Source organism: Eleginops maclovinus, chromosome 20 (genome assembly GCF_036324505.1).
Source record: "Eleginops maclovinus isolate JMC-PN-2008 ecotype Puerto Natales chromosome 20, JC_Emac_rtc_rv5, whole genome shotgun sequence".
Taxonomy (NCBI): Eukaryota; Metazoa; Chordata; class Actinopteri; order Perciformes; family Eleginopidae; genus Eleginops; species Eleginops maclovinus.
Window position 1 is genome coordinate 21157211 of NC_086368.1, and position 27711 is coordinate 21184921.

Here is a 27711-nt window from a genome sequence, read left to right on the forward strand (position 1 = left end):
AGTCATTAACCAAAATATTGGTACTAGTAATATTGGACTAAATATTGTGCTTGATAATTGGTCTGATATTTTATTTATTTAGATCATAATCACAATTTTAGCTCGAAGGGCTTACAATATGTAAAACATACAACACAGTTTATCCTTTGACTCAGGTTTAGGATATAGAAAAACCACATAAATCTTGGGGTCCACATTACATGAGGTGTGTACAGGTTAAGTTATAAGAGAGCTGACCAGCTACACTTCACTGTGTTCAATATTATGATGTTGTAAATCAGTGGTGGAAAATAACCATGTGAATGTTGAAGCTGTTGAACTTTGCAGCAATCTCAAAAGATTCTACCTGACTGGTGTTCTCAGTTTCATTGTATTTAACACGGAGCACGTTCACACCTGGTTGAAACCTCAAATAGGTGCTAGACCTGCTCTGGAACTCATTTTGGATCTACAGGGAGTATTTTTCAACAGGCTACAATAGATAACAAAACAGCAAATGATGCTGAGATGATTGTCGAAAATGAGGTGAGAAATAAACATCTGAAAGCTTTCAGTGTGTAATTTAAATACGTTTCTCACTCCTGTAGGATTTAAACTAAACCCAGTAGCTACTGTTTTGCTTTTATTATCTTCTTTTCCTGACCTTCATTTACCCACAAATGTTCTGCTTTGCACATAGGATTGTTCTTATGGGAGCGTTCTGCTTCTGATTTCACAGATAGACACATTCAAGTGTGGTGCATTCAGTCTGATACTATTTAAATAGCCTACCTCGCTTAAGGGCTCAGCGAAAGGAATTAACTGTCAGATTTTTCCCAGTAAAAAAAGAACGAAACCAGAAACTTTTTATTTGTATTATTTGCTTTATGACCACCTGAGCTGGAAAACACAATAAAAATGACTTGGAAGTTTAGTAAATCAGAAAAGCATGTGATTCCTTAAACCAATAGAGCAAAGCAAACCTTATAAGGTGTATTTCAGCTCACTATATAGTCTATAGGGTTGCTGTGTGGACTCCTGGAGGTCTAGATAACAATGCAAAACAATCCGGTTAAAAGTAAAATAAATCATAAAACAATAATAGTGTTCAGACAAATTGCTCGTGTGTTTCTTATAAATACTCACAATGGATGGAAACTGCAACTTCAGGTAAGCAGGGAATAAAAAAAAGCATTTTTCCAACTTTCCAGCAAACTCCATAATGAAATCAGGGCTATTATAGAAACCACATGACTAAAGAGGCTGGAGAGTGAATAAACACAGCGGCATGTTGTGTGTAGGTAAGTGTGTGTGCATGTGGCTGTGTTGCACTGAGAGTATAAATATAGGGCACGGGAAAACACGGAGGAAATGTTTGGCTGTTAATGCGACTCCACAGTCATTATTTTCCAAGAACGCTTCCTCTGCTTCTTCCAGCTCTGCCCTCTTCCTTTTGCCTGGAAAGTCGGGAGGGCACAAGAATAATAGAAGTCTTATAAAAGCTAAGATGTTTTTCTTTCCTCTTTTGAACAATATCCAGCTCAGAAAGAGAATGAAAAAGAAAGTCATTTTTCATTTTAAAAATGTATAAAAAGTTCCTCTTTTTTCCACATGAATCACCCAGCTTTGGAATAATATACATTACGATTGTTCACACTGCGGCCTCTGGACTGAGTCGATCTTAGCATGCAACGCTACCACAGTAAAGGAGTGACTAACGCCTCCTGCGTGCTACATCGCTGGTTTATTGACATTCTGTATATGTATTTTCTCTCTGTCTCCACCTTCAGCTCCGTGAGAGCAGAGATTGTTATTTTGCCCCATGGAAGGCCTGAGAGCGGAGAAACATCCAGGGGCCGAGCATGCGTTCCTCACATTCTGAACCGAAAACCACATGGTGGGTTTAGCCCTAATGATATCTGCATGACTTGCATAAAAGGGCATCCAACATCCAATCTAGATAAGTGGGCACAGAATCAATAGAACAGAGGAAAAAAGGCTCTTCTCTCTTTCGCCCTGCAGGCTCACAGGCGTTCACATTCAATGTTTAGCATGAGCTTCACATTACGGATCCCACTGCATCGTCCTGGTGCTTTGTCTTCTCATCGTGACTGACTGTTTAGTTTGAAATAAAACTCTCTCTCTCTGTCTCATACACAGAACGAGATATGCTCACAGAAAACAACACGCCCTTGTTATAACTGGAAAGTCACAACTGACATCCCTCTGCAGGCGGCTCTGTGCCAACTGAACAGACATACCCAGAGCTGGGGCGCAAAAATAAAACTCTTCTCGTTATGCCAGGGTCATTCTGAGTAAAACACACACAGTTACATTTCATACAGAGGCCGACGCGGGAGTGAAAAGTAACATTTGTTTACTATTTGAGTTACTTAAGTATTTCTATTTACTTTATACTTTTACTCCACTACATTTTGGATGCAGATTTTCTACTGTTTACTACATGTCTAAATTACAATCACAACTTCTCTTTGCATATTCACATTCTTATTATGTAGCGGGTAAAAAGAAAACCTTTACCTTCTGCAATATTGAAGTGATATATTCATTTACTGCATCAGTTATTATAATACAATAAAAACTTCTTCTTTTTTATGGGGCATTCTTTTACCTTTACACCTTTTGTACTTTATCCAGATTTGATTGCAGCTCTATTACTTATAAGAATATTTTTTAACTGTGGTGTAACCTCTTTAACATAAAACACTAATCTTGAAGATTTTCATTTAAATAAATCGATGTTACGTCACCATATATTTCTGAATGAGGTATCACAATGATAATTGAGCCAGTGGCCGTTCGATGCAAGCTATTGGTTACAAATGCCCTGCATGCAAAAGCACACTTTGTTAGGAATCCTTTGTTACCGTTGTTGTGTGTATACTTATAATACATTCTATTTGTAAAGCACACTTTAAAAACTATGTCATCTCAAGGTGCTTCACATGAGGACTTGTATATTTTGTAGCACTTGTTTTTCTAACAATATACTGTACCTTAAATAGCTGTTCAGAGACAGTGAGCAGCGTTCAAGCAATGGCTGGACATGTTTCATATGAAAGATGTGCTGAATATGAATCCAAAACAAATCACACGGAAGCCCACTGCTATGTACAACTGTTTATTTTTGATTTGCAAAACATCTGACAAAAATAACATTACATAAACACCAATTTATAATAGAAAAAGAAGATCTTTGAAAAAAAAAGAGGCAAAAGATAAATTGCAATTACATTAGAATTTAGGTGACAACCTTATTTGATAATTGGAGCCATACCATGCTGACCTACACAGGCAGTTTATGGCTAATAGATTCATAAGTATGCATGTGTTACAAGCAATACATTAAGTGCTTTCGTTGGTTCAGGCATTTTAATTGAATGTGGCAAGATTTGGGTTCACAATACAGGGTGAGAATTCTATTCAATTCAAATTTTACTCCTTATAGAAGATCAATACACATGGCTGACTAAGTACTATTTAAGAGGCCAATCTCACAGTCGGGCAACTTTCTCATTCGAATTACACAGGGGAACATCTGAAGCCCGCTTCATTAACACCGTCCCTGCATTAACAGGGTTTTAAAATGGCACACAGCTCGGGGGTAGGTGTGTCCATGGCGACATTGTTCCTCAGTATTCACTGATCAATAAAAATTCACTTATTTCATTCAGTGTTTACCTGAAGCAGTTTGACATGAATACAAAATAAACTTGGTTTAAAAATTCACCAAAGTGAGTAGTTGCTCCGTTAATATGATACTACGATCTGAAAGTATTTTTTCCCAAAAAGCACCACTAAGTTGCGTTTCCAAAGACACAATCTTTCAATGAGGCTTGTCGCGCCGCTGCGGGGCGAACTTTTGGACGATGCCTGCATCAGGTAGCGTCTATAACACGCAACTTGGCGATGCTCGAGATAAAAGCAGCATTGCATGGATACTGAGGATTTTTATTTCTCCTAGATTCCCCTTGTTAGACCAAACATCGGCAGGGAATGATGAAGGGAGCAGACTTTAGGACAGGAGGAGAGGGTATGGGGGGAATGACGGGGGGCAAATAAGAGGGACAAGGGAAGGATGGCGTACTACAGAGCAAAGACTGTGCTAACAGTACCAAGTGGAGCGCAAACACACCTCCCGCTTCTCCTACTGCCACAAAGTCTTTCAGGTTGTTCCTTCTTTGCGGCTGCATTCACTCCACAAAGCTCTCCTCTGCCCTGTGCCCTCAGGAACCATAATCATGGCGGTACATATCAACAACATGGTAACCAGATCTACAGCATCTGATGTTGGTAACTACCCAGATCTTTAGAGGACACAGAGGCAGAGGAGGAAGTCTTCTTCTGGAGTGAATGCAGCCTCACCCTAGCCAGTCTGAGCTCCGTTGGTCAGAGTGCAGGCACTATATTAAAAACACTCCTGGTATTTTGTGCGTTAAAAAAAAGAAAGAAGGCAATGCTATGTCCGAGAAGAATAAACTGTACAAAAAAAAATCTAAAAAAACAAACAAACTATGAATGACTTCATTAGCTGGACTCTCCCAAAATCTGTGAGATATCTCTGAGGTAATCATTGAAGTATGACTCATTAGACAGCAATAAATACCAACATGAATACAAATATTACAAAAGTAAAAACAGAGGCAAATGCTTAATGCTAAAGCAAAAAATCTGAGCTAAAAGAGGTAGGTTTTTTAGGTAGATTATGGTGTACATCCATTGTGGACACTCCTTTTTGTAAGAACTAAATTAAGTTGATTCCATTACAATCCCTGTCCTAATGGGAGAAAAAAACGGAAAGGAAAAAAAGACTAGAGAGCCTTCGTGTGGGAGATGGCCAACTGTTTCTGTGACTGATAACAGACATCTGTTTACAGACAGGATTTGTAATGGCAACAGTTATACAAAAAACTTCAAAAATGTCTACGTACATGATAAACTGTAAAGCTTGCTGGTGATAGTGTACCATGAGTTGTATATTGCAGGTGTTGTTACTGTATTTTGTTGCCAATCTCGAGGGAAATCTCCCCAAAAAGACAGACTCATGTAGTGTGTGGTAGATCTCCAAGTTCCAGTATTTTCAACAACCTCAACGCTGCCTACCCTGGTAAAGCCAAACAGGAAAAATCTGCAGATGCATCATTTTAAACTTGGAATTAACTTGGGACCAATAAACAACAGGTATGTATATATTTAGTGAGTGAAAATGGGACAAAAGAGGTCCTTTCTTATGATGAAACCTGAAGTGAGTATTCCCCTGGCACCACGCAGAAATTTGCCTCAATTAGTGGCAAAACGATGCATCCACAAGACTCTTCCTGTTTGGTTTTCAAAGCCAAAAGAGCAACTCCTCTTTTACCCTGTTCTTGTGTGGAGGGAACTCTCCCTGTGGCACTTACAATGTTCACCAAACCTCCCGCTGTGTTAAACATACACAAATCAACACCGCATTTCTATCTCAACAAAACAATATAGAGCTAAAAATCAAACTCATTTCCACATACAGGAAGTATGTATTCAGAGAAAAATCAACAAGGAGACTTTTCAAAAACTTCAAAAGTCAGTGTTCAGTAACCAAGCACATCATGCCCCTCATCAAACTGACACACTATACATATGAGTGGTACTGCCTAAAGACACTCCGTCCTCTACTCCTCAAAGATCAATCACGGTGGGGACATTTCTGCTTTGTGTGTGTATCTATATACACACACACACACACATTACATATCCAAATGGTTTTCATTGAGAAAACCAAACTCATTATGATTAACTGAATTTAACTACCGATCATCCCCGTTTCCAGCGCCGACTGTCAGCTTGAGTGTCACAGTGACTGATGAAGAGTTGGAATTTTAAAAAGCCACAGTGGTGGAGAATGGACATTAAATCCTAAATGTTTATAAACTCTAAATGTAGGCTGAACAAATTAGAAGCAACAACTTCTCCCAAAGCAAAGTCGCGGGAATACGTCCAGCTCAACGACAAACACTTGCGCGCTCCCACCAGCCTTTCCTCTTAAGATCACAGAGTAACCCTGGTCTGCTCCTGGCCAATCACAGCAACCGTTTCAACTGGTGTCTTCTGTCACACAGCAAATAGAAGACAAAATATATAAAGTTTGATACTCGCAAGACTCTCTGCACATGACTTGTCTAAAGCCGAGATGCCTTAGTGACATCATCTGAACACGGCAAGAATTTGACTTCTTTGGGGAATTGTCTTGAAATAAAAAATACATCTTATTTTTATATAATTTCACCATAATCCCGCATGCAGCAAGCCATACATTACTGGCCTCTAAACCTAAGCGTTAAAATTCTCCTGGCAGTTTGGTTTATAAGCCATTAGATGCTGTTTGATGAAGCATAAGCCAAAGATGACTGACAGCACTTTGACAGCAGAGAGAAGGCATACGAGTTCCTTTCATTTACAAGCTTATCCTCCAAGAGCCCCGGAAAAATAGCATATGAGTACGAAGATTATATAATGAGGATATCCAAGGCTCTGGAAACATCATTTCAATTCACTGTAATAGATCAGCTGTAATATTGATCTATATGGCTTATATTAGAGAGCAGCACATTATGTTAAGCTTGTCCTCTTTCTGCAAATAAACCTTGGAAATTAGGCAACCCACCACTAAAAAATATATCATTTTACTGAGTCAAATACACAAGCAATCCCTGTTTAAGCCATTTCTAATTCATTCTTAACAAGAAAAAAAAGTCAAAAGAGCATAGTGTCTCAGAAACTTAGTGATAGTGAATCAAAAAAAGGGTCAATATTGTATTTGCATATATATTTCAGAAAAGATTGGCCTTGAGAAATATCTATGTAGCCCTATGTACAGCGGGACATTATATATATATATATATATATATATATATATATATATATATATATATATATAGCTGGTATTTACACAATGCAGCCACTAGAGGGCTGCGCAGCATACATCATCAAACAGGAGGGCCTGGGTGTGGAGCTGCGCATCCAGGCCCTCCGACATTCTAGAAAATCCACTTCCCTGTCAGAAACGAACGGGGTGTGATATCTTGGTCTGAAGCAGCTTCCCTAGCTCTTCGCCCACCGAGCTCACTGTTTACTACGAAGGAACAATTCATGGAATTGTTTTTAAAGGTGATGTGACGTATAGAAGAAGAAAAACAAAAAACAACCATTGCAATTACATCAGTATATATATGCCAATTCCAATTATGGTATGCAGCTATATATTAACAAGACGGGCCGCTTGCTTTGGCCTCAATTTACTATTCCAGTTAGATTTGGCATCTTAGCCCTTTAAAATCTGTGATAATATAGATAATGTAGATCAATACATAGGCTTGCGTAAAAGGTGGAATAACAGTGCTTAGGATACGTGTGGTAGTAATTAACTATTTACAGGGAAACAAACAATTAAACATAAAGAGGAAGAAAGAAACATTTCAAAAGAGAGTCTCTAGCCATAATGCCGGCTGGGTTTGATTGACAGTTAGCAGTGTAAAATATCTAAAACATTTAGTGGCTAATTCTCACCTCAAAACCAGACGCCCCGATGTCCCATCAAAACCTCACTAAATGACAGACTATGTTCTGCAGTATAAACCTAAAGAATGCCAGTTTTCCTTCATTGGCTGTGAGGCTAGTTGCTAGCATGTCGATTGGCTGCATGCGTGAAGCGAGCCATGAAGCAGCAAAGGTTATTTTTAGGTACTGGAAGCTTTTTGAGAAAGTAGACCATACCTTTGGTGAAAGGCAAAAGGCATGTGTTTGAATTGTATAATATACATACATACATACATACATACATATGCTGCCTTACAGAGAGGCAGATGATAAACCAAAAGAAAAGTTCGGAAACATAAAAAAGAGGATGTGCACTTTTGCACTGAAATGTCATGCATCCTGCATCTAGCTCTTGCTTTGTGTAAAAGTTACTGTTTCACAGGTGGTGTAAAACAAAGAGGTAGCTCAACTGAATGGCTAAAATGAATAACTGAGTTTGTTTGTATTGAGTGTGTGTGTGTGCACGCCAAGTACACACACACAAAAAGTCCAGGCATTTGAAGCAGCGGTTTGTGGATTTAAATACAGACAAAGACACTGCATACAGGCAGAAGTTGTATGAATAGATACATTTGTATTATATGAAGTTTCCTTTGTTTACTACGTCTCCTAACATCTGCTTGCTCTCCATACAACCTTGCCACACACACACACACACACACACACACACACACACACACACACACACACACACACACACACACACACACACACACACACACACACACACACACACACACACACACACACACACACACACACACACACACACACACACACACACACACACACACACACACACCTTCTACTAGCTCCACGCCTCCACTAAGTCGATCCAGCACACCCTCGGCTCTCTCCCTCCATTTTTCACCGTCTCGTCTCCTGTCTCATCTCCATCGCGGGGGTTCGGAGGTTTCTAAGAGACTTCGCTGCCGAACACCTCCAGCACCAGCGGGGTGAGCTGCATGCTGTGCTCCGGCTGGAAGGAGAGAGAGCGGTACTGCTTGGAGTGCTCCTCGTTGAGGCTGCGCAGGTCCGCCAGCTTCTGGATCATCTTGGCGTAGAGCAGCCGTTCTCCTGGGTGGTGCAGCTGGATGTAGGCCTGCAGGGTCTCGGACAGGCGGTCTTGGAGGGCCTCGATCCGCGCGTGATCCTGCACACCTGGGCGGTCTGCGGGAGGGGAGGGGGCGGGGGGGGGAGAGTCTTTAGATATTTATGGCTGTTACGTAAGCTAAAAAGCAACCGTAACTTCTTAGATTTAAATTAATATATTTATCTTTAATTGAACATTTTTACTTTCACTTCCTTTGTGTTTATACATATTTATTCTATTTCACCTTCTTATGTCATATTCTATATTCTTATGTTTACATAAACATTTTATTGTACTAGCAACTGTAACAAAACCCCAATTTCACCTGGGATAATTAAAGCATTCTGACTGATTGATTGACTGATAATATTGTAATAAGATTTGTGCCCAAGTCCAAGTGTAAATTAAAATTAAATTGCCTGATCTTTCTTCTGTTCTGGTCAGGTGGCGTGCTAATTTTAAATGAGAGACAGCACATCTGATAAATAATGAGGTGGCTCATATACATACAGGAATGCAAATATCCACTTAGTTACACACGCTATCTTGCATAACTATGCATGCATTATGTATGTACTAACTGCATACCACATACACATGTTCAAAGGTCCCGACGGACTCTTAGATCCGCACCTCAACGTGATTTATGATGACTGACAGATAAATCGGAATCTGCTTGAGATCATCACTGATTAAAAAACATGAAAGCGTATTAACCATAGACTGTATATATATACAGTCTATGGTATTAACAAAAAAAGCATTAACAAATATATCCTCTATTCCAGAAGAGGAAAACGAGATCGCTCATAAACAATTCATGGTGACCCCTCTGTATGTTCCCTCCTGCACAGGCAGACCTACCTGGAGAGAGCAGGCAGATGGCCATCAGCATCACATGTTCTTCCTCCTGCAGGTTGAGCTTCTTCAGACCCACCTGGAACTTCACCAGTGGCTCCAGCAGCTCCAGAGTGTGTCCCGCTGCAGAAACACGCAACACATCATTTATGTCTGTGCAGCACATAGAATCAGCAGCTCCACACCCGATCATAAAAGAAAGGCCCTACAGGGAAACCATCCCGCTTCCTCATTTATATTTCATTTTCTGAGACGGGAATCCTCTCTTCTGTTCGAATCCTCTCTGAATGCATTTTTCCCCGTGTTTTCAGGTTTGTTTTCACAAATAACTCCTGCCCGAGAGTTCCTTTTAATCAGTTGAATGTGGATCAGTGTCTACGCCATGTATTAGGTTTTATAAATAAATACATGAAAACACATTCAAATACTGAGAAACTGGCTTACCCCCTTTTCCTGCTTTTATGGCTCCTGCTGTGAGCTCAACCTCAATGCGTTCTGAGCATTGACTAAATGCTGCCTGTAGCTGTGAATATGTTAGCACTAAAGACCCTTTCATATGATTTAATCGTGTTCATGAATCAATGCAAACTCTAATTAAATATGACTTGCTTTTGTATTGTATCTTATTGTTTGTGTTCAGGAAAAATGGAAACGATAATGCATAAGATTTGTTTAAAAAAGTACTTGAAAAACATGTTTTCCATTGTATTTGATACTTTTAATGAGGCAGTGACTATGACTGCTATGATAAATACAAAAAATCTAAAACCAATAAACTGCAACCAGGAAAAGAAAAAGGAATGTTAAGTGTCAGAAAGAAATACTTTTTGAAATAATTTTATATATTTGTTTAATACTTTTATATCTTTTGATTGTATATTGTGCATCAAAAACATGCCTGTCATGTTCTTGTCAAGCCTTCAGTGATATTTTAAGAGGAGCGGCACAGGGCTGCTTCTCGCGCTGCAGACAGTGCATGTTTTGTGTGGTGCGCAGGTCAGGAGTGACATTCTTTGCTTGATCCCAGAGAGAGGGGTCTTGTTTGAAAGGCAAATGAAAGCCTTGCCCACAGAGGCCTCTGCGGATATGTAGGACTGGTTTCGCAGAAGGAAAAAAACGTATGTTAGCATCCCTTTTTCCTGTGGGTGTGTACGCAGGCAGCTGCCGGTAACCTTTTCTGTCCTCCCACACTAATGACCGGGTCACTATCTTAACGCGGGGCGACTTCCTTCAAGCTCTGAAAAGAAGTGTTAATGTGTAACGTGTGCGTCCTTCCTTCAGCCGAGCAGAATGAGCTTAAGAGCGTGCAAATGCATAGCCGCGGCGGTCAGACTGTCCACGTGGCGTAGTTAACACTGACCTTTGGTGACATCGCTGATCTGGTATTTGAAGTCCGGCCCACCACAGCTCCAGGACATGTCTTCCAGGTTGAAGCTCTGATTAGAGCGCAGCATGATCACCTCGATGGCGCTGGACTTGAGCAGGGCGATCTGGTCCTCTGCCGTCAGCTCCCTGCGGGATAAGATATCACTTGATAAGCTAGTGAACCATAAATTGTTAATTATTATATGAACAGTCCTTAAATAACCTTTATTGTGCAGTACGGGTCATGTTAATTTGATGGGAAAGAGATACCGGTAAACAAGTGAAGAGTCTGGAATATGTCATCAGCTGTGATTCATGTCAAACGCTTAACCGACTATAGGTTCAAGGCCAGTCGCCGTCTAAAATGCTTGTCAGATACGAGCTGTGCTGGAAGACGAAAACATCCAAAATATTTCTTCCCGACTGCTTCCTCTCGCTGTGATGGGTCCCAGTGTATGGAAAACCCATTTGATACACATAAATCACGCTGTTTCAAGAGTGCTCAGTAATATTAGGAACTGTTTAAAGAAAAATGAAAGTCCTGAACTAGCAGGAGACATGAGCTGAAAGCCGCAGGTCTTCAGGGGAGGTCTGGGTGTTTTTCAGTGCTTAGGGAGTAGATCATAAGTGGACAAACATTCCAGAGGTAATCCGAGCACGTCCATCACTCGCTGCCAGTGGGAATGACAACTTTCAGGAAATACAGGCCCTGACTCGTTTTAGCCTCGACTTTGGGGTGACCCCCCCGAGACACTGTGCGTTTGTCCCTGTCAACACACAGAGAGACAAACACGCTGAAAGGTAGCAGCTTCCATGTATGTGTGTGTGTGTGGGGGGGGGACAATGAATTAAGCCTTGGCCAAACATTGTTGTCTTTACAGTCACAATAAATGTGCGGCTGGTGTGTGATCCTTAACTGTTTTCTAAGTTATATTGCAGCGCAACACCGGCCTTGTGCAACCCAAACTCCTCCAGCTCCAGAAACAGCTCAGTGAATCACCTACTGACATCCTGAATGAATGGTACGCAGGCCAAGTTGCAAATGTACAGCCTTGAAGGAACAACTCTACATCAAAAGATTTCCCACAATGTGTCAGCTATCTGTAAAATACAGTCTATCAGTAATCTCTGGCCTTTAGACCACAGCCATCACTGTGGTACAATATCGACATATCAGGCCGAAAAACAAGTAGCTGTACAAAGTCTTCCACACACATTTAGGTTAAGAGTCACGCTGACATGAAAATAAAATCTAAATCAAAAGAAGAAGCTCAGAATATTTTGTCTGTGCATTTTTGATACGACTAATATTTTCAAGAAAGCCGCTCTGGTTAGCTGCGCTACTCTACATAAAAAAACTGAACAACAACAACAACAAAGATAAATCAGGAAGTCCTCTGCAAAAGCTCAAAGACAGAAAAGCTCAGAAAATATGAACCCTCTCTATCAATATGTCACAGTGGTATGCAAAGGAGAAAAGCCCCAGACTGAATTGGCAACATGTCATCATCATATAGTGCTTGTGCCAGCTAACTGACATGTTTACTGGCCATCCTACAGTTCATTGTAAACCTGGAAAGAACATCTTTTTTTGTTGTCCGTCTCCGAGTCAAATTCTTGACAAGGCAGGTTTCTTTCTGTCTAACATCCGACTAATGCAGAGTGACAGAGTCAAAAGACACACAGGTATTATCCGGATAATCCTCAAAATATGCTAGAAACACTTTAAATGGCACTCAGGCAAACACGAATTATGTTATCCATTTCGTTAAGAAACACATTTTTTAACTGCAGCACAAACTGGACATTAAATCAATCTTAAATAAGTGCTTGAATACTGGATACATGTTTGTTTGTATTGTATTTTTCTTTTTAAGTCAGATTTTTCACTTTGACTATTCTGTACAGCTGTTTCGAGTCAATAATCTGAGGTTATTAATGATTATCTCGTTAATTGGATTTTCCAGCATCAATTTATGGTAAGTGCTTTTTATTGCATCCTTACTCCACATCCACACATGTACCTAAACCCGGGGATCATCTTGGCAAAGCCGATGACCTTCTGGATGCTGTAGGAGACCAGGTCAGCCAGGTGGGGCAGCATGGAGAAGCTGGAGCCCTCCTCCTCGCTGGAGTCGGGGCTGCTGCCCTGCTCGTGGTACATCATCAACAGGTTGTTGAAGTTCATTTTGGTGTCTACTGACTCTGCAGGGAGCAAGATGAGGACACAGAGCAGAGAGAGAGAAAAGAGGAGAAGGAAGAACGCAGAAAAGAAGGGATGAGCAGAGGTCATACACAAAGCACAATGGAGTCACACTATTCCTCTATGAACAGACACGCTCAGTGCTGAGAAAAACCAAGAGAAACCACAGATCCGAGGGCCTGTGCTGATGGAAAAGGATCATCTGAAAATACACGAGTGTCAGGTCAGTAGGAGTGGGATGGATCTGAGGTGACAGCTATGACAACATGTGAAGCATGCAGAACTTGCTGGGGTTGTTTTGAGTCATTTGTCTCCACTGAGCATTGGCGGTAGGCCACGGGACTATGTCCCTCACTGTGTGCACTCCATTAGAGACGAGTGCATTAATGAACTCATGTTTACAAGTAGGAGTCAGGTGTGGGGGGTGGGGTTGTTCGTTGAATTTTCCTTGGGATTCTCAGTAAAGCAGCGCAACAGATTATATACGTCATCATGCAAACAGCTGGACTGGAAAACATTGCCGTGTTAAATTAAGTGTTAACGGATTTGCTCAAAACTGGCCTGAGAATTGAGTGACAATGATCACTTTGTATATAAAAGGCATGATTGTTGTATAGTTATAATTTCAGTGAAGGGACACTTTATCTATGCTTTTTTTAATAAAAGATAAAACTTTTCCATTGTTACCCTGCACAGTCCGGTTTCTCCTGATTCAGACTGAAGTCTCCACAGTGTATGTCTTACCTGGTGAGTGACTGAAGGAGTCAGAGGAGGCGTCAGACAGAGAGTGGAGGGAGGCAGCTCGACTGGCACTACGCGTAACCGGGCCCTCGCGCACAGGAGGCTGGACAGAGAGACACGGGAGGACTTTTTAAAAGATCTAATCACCACAAAATAAAATAATAATCTTGGAATATTTTTACAATTATGCAGAAAAAAATGCACCGTCATTCACAATCTTCCAACACAGCCTACCAATTTGTGATTTTGATTCTCATTACAGATAATATGAGTAGAGTTTTGTTGAATGTCTGTTGAAAATAAATCGCAAGGTTTGAATTCTGATGCTCTACAGGTTGTCTGGAAAGGGCAGAGATGTTAGAGGGTAATTTAACACCGTTTCCAAAGGTTAACTAGACCACTGTGTGTGAGAATTGTGTGTTTACAATACAAAACATGACCCTTGTTGACAGGCAGTGCAGTTAAGCTGAAGCAGAAAATCTTTCTGATGGGAGCAAACAACAACAACATGAGCTTGCTTTACACAACCGTGTTGAAATGACAAGCTGAATTGCATAATCGTTTATTTCTGTCTATCAATATAAACCCTTTATAATCTGAAATAAATATTAATATCATGATGAGTATATCTGTATGCTGCACGAACCCTGAAGCGGCAGAAGTCAGAGTAGGAGTCGTCATATGTTTTGTGGTGCGCCTCGACCAGCGTGGCGATGACATGGCTCTGTTCATCGCTCAGCCGGGGCCGCCGCGCCTCCTTCTCTGCTTCGCGCATGGCTTCATCATCCTTCCTCCGCTGAATCAGGTCTTTCTTCCTCTGCACTTCCTCGTCTGTCAGAATGACTGAGGGCGCCGGTAGACAAAGAGAGACAGAGAGCGTTAGATTAAAACTAAGCCTCAGTTTTTTACATAAGCGGGGTGAAAGCAGGGCAACTAGCGGGGAAAATACTTTAGGACACAACAAATCAGTTGAGGTACACCACTTTTAAAGCTTTTAGTTTGTTTGATTTTTTATGACAGCTATGTCAATGTGATGTTGGGTTATGAGGGCAGAGGAAGGGGGTTGTTATTCTCTGGAAGAAGCAGAGGGGGGGATGCGTCCATATGGAGACCCCTGCTGCAGTGAACAAGTGAACGCATTGTCTCTGTTCTGTTTGCTCCGTGTTGTTCTAACCACTGAATTAGCTCACAGAGACAGAGAGCCGAGTCTCAACAACATGCTGCTGTTTTCAAACGGCAGTGCCACTGGCTCCTCTTAACAGTACAGTAAATCACAGTTATTCCCAGAAACACTCGGGGGGGGGGGGGGGAGGGGGCTGGAAGTGAGAGGCCTTAGCTTAAAAAGAGGCCCGGGGACAATATCCGGATACATGAGGAGAAAACAAGAAGAAAAAAAAAAGTACCTGCTATTTACAGACCATGAAAATAAACAAGGCTGTGTGGAAAGAAGAGGCCTCGCTAGTTTGTACATAACGGCAGGTGTTTGAACTTCAGATGGAGTAAACTCGCTCTGTACAATGTGGGGAGGCTCCTCTAGTTCAAACAGAACAGGTCAACACTGTAATGGGGGCGAAGACCCAGAGATACTTGACCCCTGTCCAAATGTTACATAATATATGTACAAGAGGGACAGCAGGCCCCCAATACCGCAAACACCGAGTTGTGTAAAGTTTGCGTTCCATCCAAAAAAAGAAACAAGAAGAGTATTTTCTTATTCAATGTTTAATTCCCTGGCAAATTGCAGCGATTAAATAAGCGTACAAGTGTTGGGCGACCACAAAAACTGTACAAATATTAAACCCCACAAAAGGGTTTATCCCTATTTGAATACATGTAGCCATCACACAGTGTAATATTTCCCTAAAGCACACGTGTCAGGTGTCATACTTACACTCTTTCATCATGCCAATGTCCACGCAGCGCTTGAGCCGGCATGCCTGGCAGTGGCGCCTGTTGTCCTTGGTGATGGTGCAACTGCCGTTAAAGGGACACGTGAAGGCGGCCTTGCGCTTCATGCTGCGCCTAAACAGATTGTTCACATGTTACAGTCTGTTACAATACACACACACACACACACACACACACACACACACACACACACACACACACACACACACACACACACACACACACACACACACACACACACACACACACACACACACACACACACACACACACACACACACACACACACACACACACACACACACACACACACACACACTCACTCACTTCACTGAATAGTTAAAGCTCTGTGTATTTATATAGTTAAAGCTCTGTGTATTTATCCACTTATTCATTTGAATTTAATAAGTGGATAAATACTTTTAAGTGAACCAGAATAAATATGGATGAGTACAAGGAAATCTAAAGAGGAGTCCTTCGAAAGTGTGACGCATAGCCTAGTGGTTCAGTAATCAACAGGCTGCATGTACGATCATTTACTGTATTCCCAGATTTGATCAGAAACACACAGATGCATTCAAGAGTTCAAACGAGGGCCGGCTGAGCGACGAGGAAGGAGATTATTAAACATCCTTCTTTTTCATCCTCCCCCCTTTAAGATCAACACCACCCGCCGAGGGGAACAGACGTAAACGGGCAAATGCATCAAACGCACACAAGCTCAAACAATCATGACTTGCTATAGTTATGTCTTCCGTTAAATTAGAAACCTGTGTGTGTGTCAATGATCCGACAGCAGCCGAGGCGTTAACCATGGGAGTTCATCTGTATTCTCTCCCTGCTGTGCCTTACTGGGAACGTGGATGTTGTCAGTGGTTTTAAGAGTGTTCTAATGCAACTGTGGGTGGTAATTATATCTAATGTGTGTGTGCGTGGGTGGGTGGCCTTTATAAATGAATGTTCAGACGGGCGTTTGTATGCTAATGTGAACATGTGTAAATAACTTGCCAGTCGTCATGCATCTCTATATTTTCATCAGGGTGATATAAGCAATTAGGCTGCGAAGCGAGGCCTACTGAGTTCGCGTGTGTGTGTACATTGAATATGTCAATATAAGTACCTGAAAAAACCCTTGCAGCCCTCACAGGTCATGGCGTTGAAGTGGAATCCGGTGGCTTTGTCGCCACACACGCCGCAGATCCGCGGCACGTTCCTATCGAACTCATCGGGGGCGAGATTGGACGTACTCACAACTGTGGTTTCCATCACTACATAAAGAGAGGGTGAAAGACAAACAAATAAGCTCCAGGTTATACAAACGCTTGCTCAATAAGGGGGGGAAGAGGAAAAACATGAGATGGGTTGCCAACTTCTGGCATCTGAAGTGAATTAAAAAATATTTTCTCAAATTATAATCTGGGGAGTGTTGCACAAAATATTTCATATGATCTACCATAATATTTTTGAAGAAGTGATAATGTTTCAAGCACCATTTCCTTTTTTAAATATACACAGGGACGTCTGCAAACCAATCCCTTCCTTCAGGACATTTCAAGTCCCCAGTCTCGCCTTTGGAGGTGAATTTAACTCCAGTGTTTTTGTCCCGGGGTGAGGAACCGTAGCCGTATGAATCAAGTGGAAAAACTCTTGTTCCACTCCAAAATGCTGAATCTGGGTTACATTTGATTACATACTGCTCCGAGTATCTATTTCACTTAACGGCCTCGTGAGAAGGAGAGGGGGAAAAAAGGCATGTCACCGCAAGGCTAGCATCCTCATAAACAAACAATCACTGTCCCTTTTCACAAAGCTCCTTTCTTATTCTCCTCTTTGCTTCCACTACGGAGTGAAAGCGAAGCAAATGATGGGTGGGTATGGAGCGCCAAGAGAGGGGAGGGTAACTTAACCGATACGAACCTCCACAAACTCACAAATCAGCAGCCAATGAGAGGAATGGACCTGGATGAATAATTTAAAATGTTTCTGACCGATCACTCCATCACTAATGTCCAATTAAAACCCAATGGTCCTGCTGAAGTTCTCACATACTCTTTAACATGCAACAATGTTTTCTTTGTTATGTTGTTTTTCTACTTCAGTGCAACTTATTATGTACAGTAGGCTATGCCTTTAAACCAAACCCTTGTCCATGGCCAAATTTATCACCAGCAGAAAGGAAACAGAGGAGCTTTTCAACTGCTCACTGCTGCAGGCAAGCCTAGCTACTGTACGTGGACGCCTTGTCTATTAGCAGCACATGCTTCAAAGGAACATATGACAGGGTAGTTATGGAACAGTGCAATGGTAAATATGCACACGACTGGAAGAACAAGCAGCTGACGGCCTCATTTTATGGGGGGAATTCAGCAAACTGATTAACAATAGGCCACAGAGAGACTCGTCAGGTTAATGGGAAATGTCCCATCAAACTGGGAAACTTCAGAGGGGCTACCTTCAGAGTGTTAGTGTTCAATTATGGTGAATTAATCAGAACTGTTATTTCTGTTTGGCTGTTCACAATATCTGTTTCTAAAAGTGGCGAATATCAGAGTTATGATAGTTGCATTGGAAGAAGAAAAAACAGACCTGCATCAGATTTACGAACATCCGAAAGTTAAATAAAAAAAAGTTCAGATTCCATGTGAATTGTGAAGTTCACACTAATGCAGACAAAAGGACATCTGTAAAAAAAATATAAGTAGATTTAGACCACTTTTTATGGCCGTCTATTCTTATCAGTTAACTCTTGAGACAGTGAGCTCTGGCCCCGTGATTCAAAGCTTAGCAGTAATTTATCACAATGTATAGAAGGTTATCTTCTAAATAACCTGACAAACACAACATTTTATTTACCCTAAGTGGAACATTTACCGTCCCTTTGCATAACACTATTTGTTTTGTTCCAATAAGCAACATGCTTCTAAGGACAGAAAAGGCAGGGGTGTGTCCTGAACTCCCCCGGTGTTCCTCTCTTACAAATCCCCTGAGCAGAGGTAAGGTACACATGTAGCTCCTTCAGAAAGGCACACCAGGCTACGATGCTATTGTATTATACACATTTATTGTATTCATGACTGCTTTACAAATAGGGTTTATTCATGGCCACATCAAGATAAGGCCTCAAGGCTATTTACGATACGATAACACTAGTCACCCAGGTGATGTAATATGAATGGGCGCAGGTTTTACATTTCGAGCCCTCACACTGCATGCAGCTACATAATGTGAGTCACCTGCTGGAGTCTGAGGCTACTTGGAGTTTGTATACAGGTAAATATTCTTTTCGGAAACAGCCACAACATTGAGTTATTGCAGCCTGAATCCCCCACCTCATCTGGGATATCTGTCAAATGATGATTCATTTGGTGGCTTTAAAGTGAGAACAAGATGGCAAATCAACACAAATCTATCTGAACTAAACCTTCTAGGGTCCTGCTGACTTTGAAAAGCACTCTTTACTTAAATCCAGTTGTGAGTTTTTGTAAAGAAATGTTTTGAAATGTAACGATGCCTTTTATTTGTTGCCTTTCGGCTTAAGTGTAAACCCTTTTTTCAATAAAAGAATGTTGGAAATAATTCCCCCCCCCCTTTTTTAAATCAACAAGCATTTTGTTTTATTTGAGCAATACACCGAAAAGAGAAGAAAGCCACCACTTAGATAACATTTAAGTTAATTTATTGCTACTATTTCATAATCATGACACATGTTTTCTCATGTCGTTCAGCCCTATTGAAGAAGCAACAATATCAACATACAAAGTACGTCTATGAACCAACAGAAAAATGGCAGAATCTACAGCTTCTTTGAATATATAATTAGTCTTTTGGCTAAGAAACTGCTATCATATAATATTACATAACACTAACCAGAATAAATGGCAGGGCGCTTTATAGAACATAAAATCTGCCCTGCTGCATGTCGGCAAACTAATCCCAGTAGGCATTCACACTCATCACTCACTGTGAACTAAGAGGGAAAACACCCATTTACCAGAGCCTATCATCAGCTGATCAGTGAAGTCAGTCCGCTGTGATTGCATTCAGCCATGACAGGCCATTACACTAAACGCACAGTAGTATTGAGAGAGCGCTAAATAATGCATGAGGTTATTAGACCAGATCTGTACTCATTCCTGTCTCAGAACAGGTTTTGAGCTTTAGGCTTCTATTGGATGTCTCACTTTTGAATGATACACGTAGATGTTGTGTGTACAACACTCTGCAGCATAAATCAAATGTGCCATTGCAGTAATAATGCGAGACATTACTCATGCGTTACACTGGCATACCGCCTAAGGATAAACTGTATCAATGCGGTTTCCGATTAGCTCACGGGGTGGACTCGTGCTTGAAGATTGTAGCTTAACTATTGGACCAATTTGAGAATCACTGTCAATCGTTTTGAATTGCAGCATTATTATGCATTGCCACTAACAAAATGTGACAACTTGGAGTCCAGCCTCTTCAAAAGCAACCAGTGTGTCGGACCTAAAAGCTGCTTGCTTCCTGCTTACACAGTGAGCGTTAATTATAGTGTGTCTTCTGTTCTCTATGTTCAAGTCAGGACAATTCGTCAAAGGATTGGCAAATTCCCATAAAAAGGAAACCTCTTTTTTGGTTTTTAGCAGTCCTCATTCTCTACATATGGTTCCGTTCCAACATCTGATTAATAATGTTAGGCAGGAAGCCAATTACTAACAAAGACATGACGGATGAGATGACAGGACTCGTGCCGTCTTGGCTATCTGTGTCAAACATCTTCAACTATATAAAATGAAAAAGGAAAATTACACGAGACAATCATAGTCTGTCAATGAAAGTTCAAGTGCAGATATCCCTTATAAATTGGAGAGCTACTGTAATAAAGTGACATCTCAGTGCTAGTAAGAGTTGGAAAAAGCATCCATCAGCTTGAATTGAACTTCTACTTAAGTGCTTTGGCTGTTGCATTAGCTAATGTGAAATCTCTTTTGTTGTATTTGGCGTTTATTGAATATGCTCTTGTACCTTTTAATTAGTGAACATACACCTCCACATTTTTCTTAAATCCCCATCTCTACATGTATGGCAGTCATTCCAGTGTCTGTTGAATTCCAACAGAGAGCAATGTTGTCGGTAGTTCATAGAATACAATTAGAAAAAAGAATTAATTTAACTCAAAGACATACAGTAAAACCGATAATGCTGCAGTGGTCTCTGAATTTTTTTCAGAGCTGTAAGTGTTTTCATTACTTTGTACTTATTGAAACAACTACATGCTCAGGATCCTTAGTAAAAAAAATGCTGGTTAAGCACGGTGTATTTTCATTTTTTGCACTAGCATAAATGGCTCTGGATTCTAAATCCTTCCCACTGTACTTTCACGTGTAATTAAGTGTGTCACATGTGAGGCATATTTTTACTCTGTGTATGCATCCATTACACGTCAATACACATGTAGTTCAGATGCTTGTATTGCCCTCCGCTGTTTGGAGACAGAGAGGAAGTGCCAGCGCACACGAGAGGGCAGAGACAGTAGTGTAGAAGAGAGGGAGGGAGGGATGCACTGGAGAAGCAGGCCAGAGGGAGGGGGGGGGGGGGGGGGGCTGGAGAGATGGAGTAAAAACAGATAGGATATAAACATAGATAGAGCGAGTAGGGGAGGGGTGACCTCTTTGTCACAATGACTTTCTGTGTCACCGGCGGATGTGAGAGAGCAGTAGTATGAAGGGACTCGGCAGCGGCCCAGAGAGAGGCAAACACAACAAACAGCCTCATTTTGTATCCTAAAAGAAGGCTAAAAATACACTTCACAAGCCACTTCAAATACTGGCTAAAAATAAATTAAATGTCTCATCTCTGACAGCGTCTCATTTTGAGATTATCCGGGGAAATAGCTATTTGCTATTGATGTAAGAATAACATTTGTAGTATGACAGCTTTTAATCCATTTATTTAATCAAGAAGAGGATTTTGACTACGATAAGTATGGTGGATTGTGCGTATATTTTGACCTAAAAGACTTAGAGGTTCAAAGCACGAAATGGATTGGATCATAGCCCATGTGACAACCAACAACCCCCCTGCTCACCCAATGAGAAATGGTGTTGAAGACTGGCACAGTTGTTCTCTTTTTGGGGTTTAATAAAGGACATAGACAAAAGCTGACCATTACTTCCTCAGTTGAACCTTGAAATGGCAGAAAATAGAGATAAATTACTACTTTCTGAAGCAAAAATATCTTGTTTTGTCCGAGCAACAAACCAAACCCAAAGATATTGTGAGCAGCTGGAACTGGGAAATCTTTGGCATTGACAGATTTATAATTTCAGCGCTAGTTAAAGTATTGACAATTTTGGACAAACAAAGAAAGAGGATTTGATCACGTAGGGCGAAATAATCCGAAACAGACTAATCCTAAAGAGAGAGGTAAAAGATAAAGTCAATCTGATGAATCCGGGGATAAAAAGAAGGAAAAAGAGATGTGAACTGGAAGCCTGGGGTTTGGGAGTCTCAGTGAAACAGCGGCAGTGGTGGATGAGCAAGAGATGAGGCCTGCTGTAATTACGCGCAGTACCGCAAACTGACTCAGGCTTGTCATTTTAAATGGGTGGTGAAAGCTGCAAAATAAAGACATTACCCTAATTTTGGTGGCGTAGCTAGGGAAGAGGCTAGGGAGTTTCCTTTTCCTTTTCCCCCAACAAATTAAACCAAAGGGACCGAAGTGCTTCTTAGCATGCAGTGGAGGAGTGACTCATCTTTTCCTCCTTTGATTTATTTACATCATGTCTGAAATAGTACATATGTGTCTCTTAACCTAGGGACTGACGTGACAGCCGGTCCCTAGGTTACATTTAAAGACGTGCCACTGTCTACAGAAGCCTTAATGTCAACATTTGATAAATTGTTGAATCTAAAGATTAATAGTGTTGTGCGGTTGGCATTAATTAAGATCAACCTGTCTTGTCATATAAAATAATATAACAAACTTAAGTCTAACCGAGACCACATCACAAGTCCAGCCATTAAATATTAACTACTGAACACCTGGCCATTTTTTTATTTAGTGGTGTTGACGGAATATCCTACCAAAGTGTGCATAAAACGATATAACCTGTGTCCCATTTATCAGTGTAATGTTTGCACCATCTGCAACCCGGCATCCCAAGTGGGTACGTTTAACTCGCACCTTCTAATTAGTTGACATTAGATGTCAATCAGTGGAAAATTAAATCTCGACTACAGATGGTGTGAACCTTAGGGACATACAGTCGAGACTTGTTAAGTGCTAATATGAGAAATAGTAACACTCTACGCCGATGATACTGCACAATGTGTATAGTACTTAGAAAATGGTGATTCCTGAATATTTGTATTACTGCTGCAGTTTGAGCTGCTGTAAAATATTCATCGAGGGACAAGTGCCAAGGTGAACCATGGCAGGAATCCAAAACCACTCATAAGTTAGCTTATTTCCTTCTGTTCTATTGCCACTTCATTTCATGCAGCACCATTGGTTTTCTTTGTCAGGTGCCCAGCTAATACAGAAAAAGACATAAGTGAGACCTTAGCTGCAAAAAAGGATTTGGACCGCAGCCCAGATGTTAGATTAACTTTCATCTAAAGTCAATATTAAGTGATTATAAAACCCACCCTCCACCAACGCCCACCCTCTAATAAAACTAATAAAGTGGTGCCAGTATTGCCTGGGAGTAGAAAAGAAACGTGACCGTGGAAAAGGCAAGATATACCAAAGTGGGTAAAGAGGATGATCCAGACAGCGTTTCAAGGAGGGATCATTTTAACTGCACACAGACGTGCAGAAGAGCGGGAAAAAAAAAAGGAAAAAAACCCTGGCATCACGTCTCAAGAATGTCAGCAATGAGCTTACAGACCACATCCCAACACATAAGAGTCAGAGTCGGAATCACAACCAGACCTATAACAGCAGAGGAGGAAAGAGAGGGATTGCTGTGGAACGCCTGAGAGGGAGAAGGAGGCCCTGCCTGACAATCCAATGAGCATCCTCCGTCAACATCACATGACGCAATCCCACAAATGGTTCTGAAATTGTTCCATGCTGCCAAAAGTTTCTCTTAAAGGGAAAGAGAGAGAGAGTGCGAGGGAGAAAGGGAGCGAGAAATGGAGCGAGCAGGGAGAAGTTGTGGAGAGGGTTGGAGGGAGAAAACATAAGGCGATGTGTTTTACTGCATACCTCAGGCTGGGTCACTACAAGTACAGAAGAGACATAAAATAATCATATCTGGAATGACCCGGCCTGCAGATCTGGGCTACAAATACAAGGATACACATTAAAGTACAGCCAGGCCCGAAATGGTGTTAGAAAAAGAGGGTGGAAATACAAATGTTGTAAAGGAGAAGGAAGGTGGTAGGCTGAAGAAAACAAGTACTATTAGAAGAAAAGAACATCTAGATGAGGTTTGATTCAAATATGATGTGTGTTTAGAATTGCCTAAGAAAAACAGTACAGGGAAAACAGATGGGGACAAGAGAACAATGGACAAAAAGAGACAATGTGGACATAACAACCACAAAGTCGACTATCTGAGTGAATGCAGCTAAACAACTGGCTGAGCAGACTAGTCCAGTCCTGTCCCTTTGCTTCCCTCTCTCTCTCTCCCTTTCTCCCTCATTCTCCCTCCCGCAGCCTCCACGGGTCTATCTCATGCTCTTTTCCTGCGATCACAGGGAGCATGTTACAGCAGCCGTAATAGCACATGACAAGGTGACCTGTGCCCCACACAGGATGGGCTAAACTGGGGGTGGAAGGGGTGGGGGGGTCACATGTCCCGTGTCCAACCCTATGGTCTGTGCACCACTCCCCCCCCCTGCCCAGGCCCCAACGCTGGCCTGCAAGGCGAGAGAGAGGCAGTGACGGCAGCCTGCCCCCTTATGCTGGGCCCCTTGCTGGACTCTGGAGAGGGAAAAGAGACGAGGCAGGGAGAGGCCCACTCAAACACACACCGAAAGTCCTGTTTATGTCTATGCCGAATTTGACAGAGAATGCACATTCTCAAGCACAGAGAGTTGAACACGCAGAGAGCCAACTGGACAAAACCGGACAGGCAACAGAAATCTGGGTGAGGTGGGAGCAAATGTGAAAGCCCACAAGTTGAAGTTATATAACCTCAAAAGAATGGTATCTCTCTCTCAGGAAATAGTTAAATATTGTAGATAAGAAACAACAAAAACACTTTGAAAGACGGAAGAAAATGTATACGTGACATCCATAACAGTTTAAATCTAGATATCCTTCACTGCCCTTTATCTCAACCAATTAATTATATTGTTTTATTCAGGGAGATATTTTTCTGCATGACTTGCACTCCATACACAAAAAAATTCTACCTGTGTGATGATGTGTTTGGCCTACAAACCATTAACCACGGGAGGTAATTGAGGACCAAAAGACATTAGGGGGAACTTAACACTTCATTAGTCTCATATGCAACTCAACATATGTGGCAAACAGCACGCATGTACAGACGTACACACAAGTGGGTCTTTACAAGTACAGCAGCCTCTTTCTTTCTATAGGGTTACATGTGAGAGGAAGGGACCAATTACTGTAGTCACGAAAGGGGGGTGGGGCGGGTATTTCAATGTACAGAAGACCTAATGGACTGTACCATCTCTACAGCACACAGGTCCATTACAACGTGCTACAGATAAAGTCAATAGAGACACCAGTGGAGCCCATTTTGTATCTTCTCACACAGAAATCCCAAGAAAATGTATTCAGAAGTTGGAGGATAAATGGTCCTTATTTGGGTTGAGTCTCCCATTCGCCCCAAAATAACACAAGTTATCTCGTAAATGTCCACAACATATAAATTCAGAACATGTGTGACCGTTGATCTCAATTGTGCCGAGTTGTTGAGGGCGACGCATTCATTTGCAGACATAAAAACACCATCTTACCTAATACTTTACAAATGTCCATCTCAATATTTAAACATGCATTAACTTCCTGCAATTCGCTGTTAGGTCCTCTTCAGATTTACTTTGAAGGGATGAGCAGCAGAGTGAAGAGCTAGAGCCTTTTTTAATTTCCGACTATCAAGACAAGACGCGCGTGGTAATAAATGATGTCATTATCAGGCAGGGGCTCAGTTCTCCCTGACTATGCTGTCACTGGTTAAGGAGTGAAAATAGGTGTGGATTTAGAAATAATCCTGTCAAGCTGTGTGTGTTTGTTTATGTGAGAGACTTTCTCAATGCGTAGACATATTTTTGGACATGGTCTTAACTGTACGTTTCATGAAAAGAGGGCTGAATTCTCCACGGACATCTGCAGCCTATATCTGTTTTATCATGTGTTATAGTGATATTAAAATGTGTTATTAAAAGGAGCTAGTAGTTAATAGAAAACAATGAGGGAACTTCCACAAAGTCCCGTTTCAAGTGTGCCCATTTGATTGCACAACCCTATAAAACCAGCCTTTAATTTAAAGGGGGGTCACTCATTTAGGTCACAAAGAACGGACATCAACTTCTGATATTACATGCATGGAAATATTGATAAAAGTCAATCCATTTCTTCTTCATAGCTGTGAAGTCACGAGACTGAAACCATTCCAGGACATGCAATTACAGAAATGTGTAAAATCAAAGCAACACAGGTTAGGGGTTCATTACATGTAAATATTAGACACTTTCAGAGGAGAAGTTCAAAATACAACAAACCACAAATATACACGTGCAGGAGGCATGACTTGAAAGCAACAACAAAAATGTCTCACCTGAGGTTTGAGCATTCCCTTGTACAAATTGTACAATAGGTAAGACTTGGAACCTTCTTCAGTTTATCCCAAGTTGTTAATCCTGTTCCAATAGAAAAGAAAAATGGCATGTCGCAAGTCAGTGAGTGGGCCTGTCCCTCTGTTTATATAACACTGAATTACTTTCAACAGCAACATACGCACTCAATTGTGATCAACATCAAGGCAGTAGCGTAAAGTGCGTAGCCACACACACACACACACACACACACACACACACACACACACACACACACACACACACATACACACACACACAACAACAGATTTAAAACTGTGCCAAACCTGTTTCCTACGTGGACTTGAGCAACACAAATTACAATTACTTAGCATTACTCTTGTGCATGCGAGTTTCATACCTCGACTCAACTTTTCCCCATGAAGACCCGAGTTGCTTTTAATCCTCTTTAGTCGCCGTTGGTCGTCGTGTTCATGCTCTTGCAAAGTGAGTCCCCTCCATGTTGCCCGCTGGGTGTGATAGCTTCGAGCAGAGAGTGGACCGCGTTGTACTAAACTCAAAAATGTGAGGCGACTTGTGGAGAAAACGTCAAACTCGTACGCCCTTCTAGACGTCGGCTCTCTCTCTCACACACACACAGCAGCGCTGGTAGTAGCTAGCGTTAGCGTGGCTAGCTGGCTGCTTTAACCCTAAAACGAGGCACCAAGTTCAGCCAGCTTACTAACCGCTATGCGACCGCGGCCGACGAACATCCAACGGAAAAACAGTAGAGACGCAATTTTATTTCAAAGACGGGCAAAGGTACGCACTAACATGGAGAAAACTCAATCACACCTACGGTAGTCCGACGTGAAATACCTCCTTCTTCAGGACCCAAATAGATGGCCATTACTTTTTGTTATGCACCGCCCCCTCTTCAGGACCCTCTACGGGAAAAAAGGGATTTCCCCCCCAGCCCCTCCGGTAACCAATCACCGGTGGGCTCGACGTGTATCCCGAGCTGTGATTGGTGACATTTCGGCCCATCCCGCTTTTGTTTGGTCGGCTCCGGTGCCTATAAGCGGAGAGCCGCCCCCTCAAACAGGGGTGTGTCGTGACGTCAGAGGTAACGGAGAGGTAAACAACTTTGACCGCGTGAGGTTTAAAGCAACATCGTTTCGGCTCTAATCCCTGAATCAATGGACACCCCGGTGTGGGGGATCACCGCGCCTATATTTAATACAGTGTGGTG

The 27711-nt window shown here is 41.6% G+C and overlaps 1 protein-coding gene across 1 annotated transcript; it reads right to left on the reverse strand.

Moving 5' to 3' along the window:
• Positions 1–3107: 3107 nt before the first annotated feature.
• Positions 3108–27357, reverse strand: LOC134882799 (vitamin D3 receptor B). Its single transcript, XM_063910746.1, has 10 exons — positions 26881–27357; positions 26483–26564; positions 16861–17008; positions 15724–15854; positions 14479–14675; positions 13836–13935; positions 12913–13093; positions 10884–11035; positions 9530–9646; positions 3108–8742 (listed from the first exon to the last, which is right to left on the reverse strand). The coding sequence occupies exons 3-10, from the start codon at positions 17004–17006 to the stop codon at positions 8489–8491; spliced, it is 1278 nt and encodes a 425-aa protein (XP_063766816.1). The 5' UTR covers positions 17007–17008; positions 26483–26564; positions 26881–27357; the 3' UTR covers positions 3108–8488.
• Positions 27358–27711: the final 354 nt, after the last annotated feature.

What these genes read in the sequence shown, in the direction of transcription:
- LOC134882799 (XM_063910746.1), bottom strand. Translation starts at nt 17,006, where the DNA reads ATGGAAACCACAGTTGTGAGTACGTCCAATCTCGCCCCCGATGAGTTC. An exon ending in GGCTGCAAGGGTTTTTTCAG is followed by an intron (nt 15,855 to 16,860) that starts GTACTTATATTG and finishes CAATCTGTTTAG; the next exon opens with GCGCAGCATGAAGCGCAAGG. An exon ending in CATCTGCCTGCTCTCTCCAG is followed by an intron (nt 8,743 to 9,529) that starts GTAGGTCTGCCT and finishes CCCCTCCCGCAG; the next exon opens with ACCGCCCAGGTGTGCAGGAT.